Below are 12,378 nucleotides of genomic sequence, written 5' to 3'. Positions count from 1 at the left end.
AGAGAGAATAGAAGCCTGTTCTGCAGTTCTGTCAATGTGCAAGAAAGTACTGTAAGATATGCCACTCTTCAGGCTGCTGCTAATTAAGCAAGCCTAGGAGAACTGGCAAGCTCATATTACTTTAACAACTTCAAGTGTGGGACAAGTACATTTATGTCATGTTGGATTACTTTTGTTAAAGAGAACTGTAAAAAAATTACCAGATTGATTCTCTCTCCAGAGTGAACAGCATTACATCCTCACAGAGATAATGCATTGTGACAAAGAAAATCCCTTCCACCTGGTGTCAGAGAAGGGGTCAAAGTTGCCAACAGAGATTTCTAAAAGGAGTTTCTCATAATTAAGCTGAACAGTGGCAGTGTGCCATGCATAGTCACTCTTGGTTGCTCATTATTTATTTTTAAAGGTCACTTTTTTAAAGGTCAAACATGTAATAGTAGTGATTCAATGAGATTATATAAGCTCTCAGATGAAAGGAAATAGTGATGATAGCAGGCTTAAGATGTATATAATTCCCTACATGATCCAAAGACTGTACAAACAATAACTAATTAATCTTCAAATATTCTCTTGAGGACTGAGGGGAGATAAGCACTATCTTTATTTTACAGATGGGAAATCTGAAATGCAGTTAAGTGATTTGTTGAAGAAACAGGCCTAGTAGCTCTATTCAGACTTGGACACATTGTTTAATGAGGTACATCTTGCCAAACTTTCAGTTAAGAGGGATGGGATTTTCTGATTTCACTACCATCAAAGCATCAGCTAGCTTTATCTACCAAGAGATGTAGTCGTTTCAGGGAGACGTTAAGGAAAAATAAAACTGCAGATAATATAAATAGGCATTAAGTTCTCCCATGTAGCTCTGCTAGTTTAATCTCAAGCCTGACCTGACCTGTCTCTGATTATCTTTGAAATTTACTGGGAATACATAATTCACAATGCCAAAAATGAATGGCAGGCTTGAAACATGGCAAATGTCTATTGGATAATAAATGGAGACAACAAAATTAATGTACTTTTAATTAAAAAATTAAAAACCAAAATTAATGTCCCATGAGGTGAATGGCTTGTTCATAAACTCCTTGGCCATCTCCCCCGTTTTTTTGTTTAAATGTACTTTTGATCTCCTGTACCAAAATTCTTTGCTTTTGAATGAATCAGTCAGATCTGATATGTTTAGACTGACTGCTGATGAATCCAGATACTGTAGCAATGTATCTGAAAAACCGTACCTGCTCCTGCATGAGTTCCTTGAGCTGTGTGATCTTCTCTGCGTCTCCAGGGTGCTTTGTGATATAGTCTTTATCAAAAAAGGCCTGTAGGAAAAGGAAAAAAAAAAAAATGGTGTCATAGGATGAGAGGAAAAGGTCCAAAAATCTTAGGAAAACTAAATATCTTAGGCTAACAGCGGCAGCTCAATTTTATTGCTTTTAGCACTCTTGGACCCAGGTAGAGCTATGATACAGTTTTACCAACCTAGACGATTCTGTTGAATCATGAATCTGACCCAAGTTTCCCCACGTGACAGTGCTGAGCAATACCAGTAAGCCTTGTATCATCCAGTTATTTGAATTTTATATAGTTTCCTTCACATTGCTGCCTAAAGTTAAATGAATTAAGTGAGTGAAGTGATAACTAATGTAAAGCATGAAGAGTGTTCTCTTCATGGCTCTGTAGGGAAGATGTGTTCCACACCCCTGGACCACTGCTGCCATTTTTCAGTATTTCACCCTAGACTTACCTTTTGCAATGCAGAGTTTAAGTAACAGCTTGCCAAAGATTATGCCTGATAACATACTGCATATAAGATCATTTTAGGGTTACAATGAGTCTGAAATGAGGGTAGCAAAGATAATGGTAGAGTAGCACGAATTAGCAGCTTTTCCTGATTACAGGTCCAATCAGTCTCAATTACCATCAGTCCCACTGCCTCTACTGCAGAACGGATTTACGATGCAAGCAGTATAAAAAAAAAAATCTGATTTCCAGGTAAGCCAAGTTTCATTCTTGAGAAACCCCACTGTCAACTGTACCTACACTTCAGTGCGATATCCCAGCTCCGCCTTTGGATCCTCCTGTTGACATGTGGCTATGCAAGCACTGATACAGAATAACCAAGAAGGGGTTTTAACCTCATATTTAGATAACGTGCATGAAAATTTCTTATCTTATTAAGTCTTACTCTCTTTGAAACAGAAATGGGAATAAAATTGAAAAAAGGCAATACTAAACTCAGAAGCAGAGCCTGGCTTACCTCCTGGTATCGTGCAATTCCCCCATTAACAGCTGCATCAATCACTCCATTCAGACACATGCTGAGAAGATTAATGTTACCATGCATTTGTTTATGCTGGTACTGGCTTATCAGTGTTCTCAGCTCCTGGTTTTTGTTCTCAACCACTTGAATGGCATTTTCCAAAGGACTCACTTCAACCTCAAAGGCAATAAAATACACTTTAATTCCATGGACACTTCACTGAGATTTATCATCTTCCTTGTAATGAAATGCTACTCTAGGATTGTTCAGTGACCTCTCTTAGTTTTTACTGCTTTGTAGAAAATCAGCTACATTAACAAACTTTACTGTTGGCAATGCTGTATTTCAGGTTATTTTGCTGTGATAACTCTTTTGTATACTGAAGATACTGAAGACATGGCAACAATGCAATTATCGCATCTTTTTGGCACTGTCTCCTTTATACTGTCATGTTCCCTCACATAATTCCCCTGGTTACATTCAGCAATTATTTAGTCTAAGTGGAAATACTTCATCATTGGTAACCTTCATCATTTTAAACTGCAAGATTTTAGCCAAATGAGTTTTAAGTTGCCTCTCCCATGTCCTCAGTAACTCATCATTTCAAACCTCAATTACAGCAACTATGAATGTTACCAGTTCTCTTCTCTCCACTTCAAACCAACGAGAGATCCCAGGCAAACTGTGAGTCAAGGTCAGAGTGGTACGTTCAATCCACAAGCTCTGCAAAGAGTAATTGAGGATGTGAGGTACACAGTGAATCACAATCACATCATCTGTACTTGTACTACAGGTGCTAAGGGGCTAAAGTTCAGAAAAGAATATATTAACCTCCTGAGCATTAACTTACTTTGCAGAATGTCATGCTGAAAGTCACTTGAACAAAACCAGAATTCAGCGTACTCTAAACCAACACATTCAACATTTCTATTAATTTTTAAAGGCTGACCACCAATTCTGTCATGGGAACCAAGAAGACATTATGGACATATATGACAGTAAGAAAAAAATTCCAGCGAAACAAAAAAACCCATCCTTGCTTCAAAATGCATTTCTCCTGGCACTAAAATAACCTTTAAACTGTACAGTGCTTTAATCAGGTCAGGTGTGTAACCCCTGGACTCAACAGCTACTTATTTGACTTACTACAGTATCTTTGGCCATCAAATTAGGATTACTTGAAAGACTATCAGCATAAAATAACAAGACAGTATTCACCTTGAAGAGACTAACACTTACAACACTGCTTATTCACTACTTCTACCTTAAATTCATTCTCCTTGTCCTTTGGGCCTTTGTGGAAGGGCCTGTCATAGCGGAATTTCCGGATGTTGTTGACTCGGTAAAAGCTCTTTATGCGATCAGGGACACGGTCCATTTGCAGCACATCTATATTGTCTGGGATGGGAGTCACTGCATAGATCTGTAAATCTGTAAATTATGTAGTCAAAGAAAGCCACAGGATATCAAACAGCAAAGCAATCTCTGCTGTAGAAAGAAATGGGATGGTGAATTCAGAGAGTCATGCTCCTCTTTGTTTTCCAACACTCTTCTCTTGCAAGTGAAACAACAGAATGCTAGACTAGAACTACTAGGAGAGTTGACAGAGTTGCAGTACCTCACAGTCAGATTAACCAAAGAGGAAGATGCCAGAGGATGCAGAGAGTATGTAGTAAGACATCCAAAATAGCTACAGCACGCAAAATATCCAGCTCCTATTAGTTTTAATTAGAGCTAGGTGCCTCATCCATACAGGAACTTTAGTAGATCTTGATGTATTTAGGTACCTAAGTAGTATTTCCCTTTGATAAATTTCACCTTAGATACTTCAGGTTTGTCTACAAACCGAAGTTGTCCTAATTTCATCAGTTTACAGTCCAGTTTAATTAGTTTCACCTCAGTGTTACAGGCAAGATCTCTGCAAGCGTAAACAAACCAACCAAAATATGCATACAAACACCCCCTCTGTCTATGAAAGTATCAGTTACATAGCAAAGAAGAGCAAAAAGCACATGTTATGAAAGACAAGTGGGAAACAACAACCCATTTCAGGAGATTTCACTTGCTGACAATGTCCTTATGGTTAAAGTCCTGCGCAATATCCTTGCTGTTGTCACACAAGCCAAACAGTGGTGTTCTTATGACTAAAATTTCCAGAAGTCTCTGCAGGCCTACGAAATGTTATGTGGCTCAGTCCTTAACTATATAGCATTGTATTGGTTGTATCCAGTCACAGTACAGATTACCAATGAGGAGAATGAGATTCAAAGCCTTTGGTATAGAAGGGTTCAGCAGTTTAAAAGAAAGGGAGACTGTGACAAAACAGTAATACTGATGTGAAAAATAAACACAATAGAAAGTAACACTTTGGAATTAGTATCTGTTCCCAACAAAATACTCTCTAAGAGAAGGTATTTGGAATACTTTTAATGACACAAAACATGCATTATGCCAATGCTGTTGGTAAAGGTGAAAACACAGATGTGACCAAGCACAGCTGTTGCCCTTACACATCACATATGACCTGCACTACTCCCTGAATAAGAAGTGACAGTTCCCTCCCACAACACATAGTGCAATGAAGCAGTTAACATCTGCTGTAGGCCGGTGTATGCTTTTGTCCATATCCAGCTCTACCTAAGACACTTAGGAACTGAGGTATCCAAGCTGATGACATTTCAATACCTTCCTCCTCTGTGCTCTACCACAGCCCTTCTAATCATAGTTTGCCCTTTCATTGAAGGATACACTGGGCATCACACTGCAATATAGAGTCATCTGGGTGGTTTGGATGCTGCATTGCAATGGCTTGTGGGAACTCGCTTAGCATCCTCTGCTGGAAGGCTTCCAGCCTCTCATAGTCGTGGCCCCGACATACATATTCTTTGTTCTGCAAGAAGCACAAGCATAAATTAGTCTCCTTAAAAGTAAGTTTAATTCTGTCAGCTTTTATCTCACTTTAAATTTTACAGCTTCAAAACCAAAGATAAATGACAATGTCAATATGCTAACGTGAGGGTAAAATGTGCATTTAACACAGCTGATCTATTTTATTCCTTCCTTTCTCTTTACAATATATTTCGTCATGAAGTGATGAATAAGTAGACTATTCCAATGATCTCTTAACAGATCCATACACGTGTGGCATTCAGTCCTACTGTCTTTTCCTATTTGCTTTTCAGACAACTGAAAAAGGACTATTCTTCAGTTGGACCACACTGAAACATATCAACCAAAAGTTAAGACTAAGTCACCAGCTCAGCTGTTCTACGCTGGGAAGGCTGCTGTCAAACAGAGTTTACACCAGAGGGATAAAAGTCCTGAGGATTTCATAGAACAGAGGGAGATACACATTTATCAGTTACCCTTAGAGAGAAGCCGTAACAAACTGTTCACAAAAATCATTGTTGAATCATTGCTGTATTGTCACAGCCATACAATCCACCTCTGATCATGCTGAACAATACATCCTCAGGAACTCCCCTGTCTATAGTGGAGTAATATGGAAAAGAATTCTTACCAAGAATTCTCAGTGGCCACTTAGCAAATCCCCCTTCAGCCCTAAAAGCACTCTCGATGAACAAAATTTCGTTTCTGCTAGTAATGGAAAGCTTGCATTTAGATATGCCTCTTGAGGCATTAAACCACTTGTGCAGAGTTCTTGCATGCTTTTTGAGCCATCTCAAACTTTGAACAGCAAGATACAGGATTTCTAAAGTCCTCAGTGTCATGAAGATTGTATTCCAGTGTCTTAACCCTATCGCCACAAAACACAACTTTGACTGGTGTTAATGTCTCCTGATGCAAGACCAATCAAAGTAGGCAAATGCTCTACTTCTGGTAGTTTTAACTCTCATACACATAACAATAACCAAAGGAAGAATCCCAGCAACCAAGAACAGTTCTCCCACTTCTGATTCTTGCATTTAGAAGCTGCAGTATACGCAATGTTTTGTTAATTGCTTTGGAAAAGTGTTCTGGCCGAGCAGTTCTTGATCTTGTAGCAAAATCAAAGAGAAAGCAGCAAAACCCAATGATAAAATACAGCCAAGGAGTGCAGTTATCCTTGGCTTTGCATTTCAACTTTATGGAGCAGATCTCATGTTCCAGCTGTGACATATGTCACTTTGTATGCATCAGTCGCAGCACCCAATGAACTGGGAGAAGAATTGCATGATGAATCTTGATAGTTCAGTCTGTAATGCCCAAACTTTGCAGCTATTATTAGATTTGGACTGAGTCCATATTTGAAGGTGAATCTCTTCATGACACTTACTGCATTCTTTATTTTAGTGATTGCAGCAATCCAGAAAACTGTAAGCCTATAAATAATGTTATTGTGATTCTAAAAATAATGCCCTGAAAACACCTCAAAGCTAAACTTAACAGACTTTTCAGACAGATGCCAGCACAAGATCTCAGAATGTGGCTTGTCAGGCCCTTCTTGAACTTCTGGTAGGTGGAAGACATGGACAGTTTTAATTTGCTTATGTAGGAAAGCTGGAAATAGATGCAGAATTCATAGAAACATGAACAACAACTTTTCTAGACAAACAGTCTTCAAAGTCAAAGATATAGAAAGAAGTGGTTATTTTCTATCTAAGCTGTACAGCAATAGAAAAATAAATGAGAAAAGGGTATGGAGTTATTTGATCACTTTAAATCACTCCCATACCCGTTTGAAAATTTTAAAGCCATGCAAATCTTTTTCTTCTCTAGAATAGCTGCTTCCAATCTCTTTACAGTGTGATCTATGCTGATGTGATTGCTAATGGGCTTAGTCTGTGCTTCGCGATGTGTATGCTGTATGGATCATTAGGGAGAGAAAGGAAGAGGATGACTTTTAATGAGATTGCTACATTAGTAATCTGCTATCAGAAGTACTGCTACCAAATATAATTGCAGAATTAACAAGGATTATAATTATGTACGCTCATGTTCACTGTTAATGTCTCCAGCCAAGTATCCATATTGTTACACTGTTTCACAAAGAGTAAGTGCACTTCACTTGTGCAGTGTTAAACACAGGCCATGCAGGATCAAAGACAAGACTGTAGGATCCATAAGACAGAAAGGTAAGTTAGATTCATTGATATTACTTCAAACATAGGAATGCTTATGTGCTATGATGACTTTGTTGTCATTCGTTTTCTGAAACATCTGTTGTTAGATAAAAAAAGAAATTGTCAGTTTTCTCTGGAGATCTTCATGAAAGGGTAGCTACTGCTTCATACTGCAACAGTGTCATTTCCTCAGATTCCTCCGCAGGTGTGTGTTCTAAACACTGATTCAGGCTGCTACATCATGGCACCTTTCGCCTTTGAATAACATGAAACCACCCTTTACCCACTGGTATTTTCACCTTGATTAATTCCACCTTGCCTTTACTTCCCCCACCCGTGTTTCCATTAAAAGACTGTAATTAAACACCAATGTTTAAATCCTACTTAAAAACCAACAATTTAGTAATCAGAAGGAAATATAAGAGTGCAATTTTCAAACTGGTACAGTTTAGCTTTTTGTAGCTTCTTACTACTCAAGTGGTGCCATCTCATCAAACCATTTCTTTAAAGAGAACACAAAACTTACAGCTCCAGTCCTTGAAAGCACGCTTCAAGTTAGCTTGTCCTGTCAAGCTAGATGGCATCTACCATCAGTTCTCAGACAGCTCTTACAGCAGTTGTCAGACTACATTCCTTCCTTGCTCTGAACTAGCCACAAGACATTGTGTGAACCAACATCCATCTTAAGTTTGATTCCTCATTAGGAAAAGAAGATAATTTAATTTTTTAAATGGACTGCAGACCCAGCTGATGCTGTATACACCAGCAGACAATAAGCCCAAAGTGAGGATGTGTCCAGAGAAGCTGCTAGGCCTTTTGTTGAAAAGGAAGGAAATTTTTGCTTGTAGATAGCATAAGAGTGTCATCAATCTGGTATTAAAATCATTCTGTCATGTGAGACTTTTTAAAGTGTGATAATTTGAGATGATGAAAATTAGTTGAGTAATGACCCAACACTGCTGCAATACAGCATTTTGCTTAATATAGAGGCAGTTTGTGCCGCATCTGCAGATTGTCAAAAATACACATAGGCGTGAGTCAAATGTCTGATCTCTGTTCCTAAGAACGTTCCCAGTGGATCACACCCTTCAGTTCAGCCAGTAAGCTGTTTCTACTTGTGGAGGCGTAAAAAAATAAGCTGAATGGCAGACATCATATCTCCACAACAAAAATACAAAACCTTAACTGCTACTCTGAGCCTGGTCACTTTGTCATATTTTGTATGTCTGTCTTACCCGCAGGAAAAATGGGAATTTCCGACCATAAAAACCAACTCTGAAAAACTCAGGTTCTAAGCGCTGCTGTTCCATGATATTATCATAATAGGTAGCTTCCATTTTCTGTGGAGGAAAAAGATAGCTGCTGTCAGACCCTCAAAGCTGTACTTAAAACATTAGCATCTCAAGACACATTAAAATACCACATTACTCTTTTGCCCCCACAATTTTTTTATGAAAAGACTGAAATTCTTTTAAAGATAAAAATTATTAATTAAACAGTCTACATGGTGGAACAGACTATAGTATCATCATACTCATTTTACATTTTTGGAGATGACATATGAAAATTTTTCTGTTGTATCTCATTTTAAATTAAGCAGGTCTTGCATGTAATTTTCTTTGCACTGCAGAATTAATGGCAAAGCTGAGATTAAGATCTATTGCCTGGCTCACAGTGTCCTATTCTCTCCTACAGCTCAAAATCTATACCACTGCCTGGAAAATTATATCAGTTCAATTGGGTTTGCCTTAATTGAGTTGAGGGGCATGAAAAAGGATGAAACAAAATTAAATCTTCTACAGCTCTGTGCACCAGTAGGTTTATCATGGAAGAAAAAAGGGGTTTGGAAAAAGTAAAAGGACTTTTCTCTAGTTCCAATTATTAGTTTTGTGGCACTGTGCTAGCATTTATGTTAAGAGTGGGATTTCAAGACCCCTGGCCAAACTTTCTCAGTTGAAAGGCTCACAGGAATTTCACTATAGCAAAAAGACAGCTTTTAAAAGAGAAGAATCAGTTTGACATCACTGCTTCCACTGCAGGGAATCCTAACAGCAGCTTTGACTTAGAATATTGCATCGAGGTTTTGTTCTCAGTTCCCACACATATTAACTCCTTTTCTAAAATGGAGAAGGTCCCAAAATCATTGCAGGAAGAATAAAGGAATGCATTGAATGATGCAAATGGCATAGAGAAAAACTCTTTAGAGTGGGGAGAAATTCAAGTCAGTTCAGGTCAACACAGATTTAGGAAACTTGAACAGAAAACAGGGAGCATAAGGATGACATGAATTGGTTATATTGATCAGCTGAGCTGCTCTTCACCTGCCAGCTGATTAAATCCAAATAACAGAGGCAGTAAGAATAGCTAATTTACTGATGTTTTAGGAAGGGAAGTCTTGATGCATGACTTGACTAAGCCTTTAGTAAGTTTGTTTGCTCATCATTCATGATCGCTTTACTGATATGGTATTTCCTGTACACCTGGATAAATTTTCACACTGCTCTATTTAGATGTCTACAATAAACAAGTGCACAACCAAGACGGTCACCCGAACTCTCTTTAGGGCCACTTTGAAGAAAATAGGTTCTTCAGAAGAAGTGCAGTTCATGAGCCCTAGTTAGACAGAAATCTTCAGATGAGAATAAATGTGACTTGAAGAGAATTTAAACCATTGTGTATGAGAATACATCCACATAGCATAAATCTTAAATTTGGATATATGCATGCTACCCCAGGGGACAAAAGCACATGAACTGTTTTCACATTCATAAAGCTTCTTTTAAATAACAACCAGAACTTTGACTTTTTCTGATTAAAGCATAATGCTGCAAGTGTGCCCCGATTTCATCATGTGTTTGGTTTTACCAGAGGACCAGTTTCTTGTAAATTGACAAGAATGCCATAAACATTTGCCTTCTCCATTCTTTCTCTCTTGTTCCTCTTCTGTCAACTTTGGCACAAGCTGTCCTTGATATTTTTTGGAATTAAAATGAAATATCAATATATATTTAAAAAAAAAGAAAAAAGGTATTTTATGCAAAAATATATATAAATATGCAATTGCAAAAGCAAGCCCAGCTCCTACGTGTGTGCTGTCTCCATACACTCATGGGATTTTACTGCTAGCAGACTTAGGAATTACTTCAGCAGATCTACAAAGTCATCGAAATAGATCAATGGCAAAGGGAGTCACTGTAAAGGCATGGAGCTGTATAGGAAATATGATTATTTTTTAAATTCAGAGTGTTCTGACAGGAGAGCAGAATTCCCTGGAGAATGACATGAGAGTCTGCAAGGAGAGGAACTGCTGCTACTCACCCGAATCCAGCTGAGGCTCTGATAATCATAGAGACTTTCGTACTGTATGGCCAGTTCTCTGCACAGCGGGATTCCAAACTCCCAGCTCTGTGAAACCAAAGCAAATCACACTCACAGCAAACAATGTTATTGCCAACTCAGCTGAGAGGAATATGGAAACTCAATTTTGGGAATTCATTTGGTATGAAATGCCAGGGATTAGATGTGAAAATGCAAAGTGATGAAACAGTTTCCATTAAGTATCAGATTAATTCCTTCTTCCAGATGGTAACGGAGGCATATGTTCCATTGAAATTACACACACAGCTTGTTACTGACAGTTCACTCATGAGACTGCGAACTCCAAATATTTGGAGAAAGAGAACACAACTAACAGTTTTCCTTCTTGTTAGACACCCCTTCAACCCACCCCCAATATCTCCTTTGCTTTCTGCACTAAAACTCCCTGGAATAAAGAGTTAGGGCTTAGCTCCTCAGTGAAGTGCTCCCATTCCCAGGGCTCCTACTTCCTACTGAAAGCACAAAACTGTCAAGCAATGGGAAACACTCAAATACAGAGACAAAACATTCTCAGAACTGACCTGCCTTACTGCACTGAGTGAATATCCATATTCAGAGCTGCAAGCAAGACTCATTTCTTCAACTTACAGTCTGCATACAAGAAATCTTTTTCTGGCACACCATACTCATCACCCGCAGAGGTGAGGAAGAAAGAGATTGAGTTTGGGCACACCCACACTGAGAGAAAGACTCCCGTTACCTCAGTTAGCATTTAGAGTGCTCATTTTACACCCTGAAATGTCCTCTCCTATCATCTTTTACCTGCATAGACTGGAAGCCTTCTGGGGGAATGACTGTTTCTTACCATACTTATGTAAAGGATCTAGAACATTGAGGTCTCAGCTGAACCTTTATGGGATTAACTTTTATGCATTACTGGGCTAACTTGCCAGTTGTTTTAACTGGGACCCCACTGTAGTGAAAACAAAGTTAATGTGCGAGTTAGACTATCACCCAAAGTTTTAAGAATATTAGTATTGTAAATTATTGGTAACAGTAATTAACAGTAATTATGTAAAATATTAGCACTTAATATGGAAATAGTTTTTCTGGTTACATGTACCTTCACTTAAAAAAGTGAATCTCTGCACTGTTTCATTTAGTGTATTAGGTACTTTATAATGCACACACATTTGTAGTGTCTTTTTTCTCATCTTTAATACCAGCAAAGCTTTTTTCCTCTGAAAAGCAAAACCAGTAAGTGTAAGAACTTTTTTATTAAAAGAAGGGATAGTTGTAAGAACTAAAAAGGTAAAAATAATGATTCTACATCTCTTTCACTTCAGTTAATTACAAAAACTTACATAAGACTTGCTAAATAAAGGGTTCTTTCAGAATCAATTTGGATATTCTGGCAGTATTAGTTTGGGATGATGGGAAACCCAAGATTTAGTTACATAAATACAATACATACAATAGGAAATGAACTGAAAGACCATTTGCTTGACTACTCAGAATATTATTCAGGTTTTTGTGATATTAAATTAACAGGATTTTTGCTGTGGGATCAACAACATTAACCAGTTAAGTGTTTATATTTGCAAACACACAGATCATTGCATTTTTTATAGGTTTCAACATTCTTTACAGAGATATTATACATAGATTTTTCAGTCCTTAGCTGATCTGTATTTACTTGAATGAACGGAAAAGAAGTCTCTTCTAAAACATCTGGCC

The 12,378-nt window shown here is 38.0% G+C and overlaps 1 protein-coding gene across 18 annotated transcripts in view; it reads right to left on the bottom strand.

Annotated features, from left to right (window-relative positions):
- DOCK3 (dedicator of cytokinesis 3) overlaps positions 1 to 12,378 on the bottom strand; it is a 220,784-nt gene that overhangs the window by 19,925 nt on the left and 188,481 nt on the right. For all 18 annotated transcript variants that reach the window (XM_074836469.1, XM_074836479.1, XM_074836470.1 and 15 more), the window contains 7 exons: positions 10,642 to 10,728; positions 8,559 to 8,663; positions 5,009 to 5,150; positions 3,525 to 3,691; positions 2,897 to 2,983; positions 2,258 to 2,437; positions 1,236 to 1,319 (listed from right to left, as the gene is read on the bottom strand). In XM_074836469.1, coding sequence (XP_074692570.1) covers positions 1,236 to 1,319; positions 2,258 to 2,437; positions 2,897 to 2,983; positions 3,525 to 3,691; positions 5,009 to 5,150; positions 8,559 to 8,663; positions 10,642 to 10,728 — 852 coding nt within the window. The remainder of the gene's footprint in view (positions 1 to 1,235; positions 1,320 to 2,257; positions 2,438 to 2,896; positions 2,984 to 3,524; positions 3,692 to 5,008; positions 5,151 to 8,558; positions 8,664 to 10,641; positions 10,729 to 12,378) is intronic.

The sequence above is a fragment of the Strix aluco genome, chromosome 11, assembly GCF_031877795.1.
Source record: "Strix aluco isolate bStrAlu1 chromosome 11, bStrAlu1.hap1, whole genome shotgun sequence".
NCBI classification, from domain to species: domain Eukaryota; kingdom Metazoa; phylum Chordata; class Aves; order Strigiformes; family Strigidae; genus Strix; species Strix aluco.
This window is presented reverse-complemented; position numbering and strand designations above follow the sequence as displayed.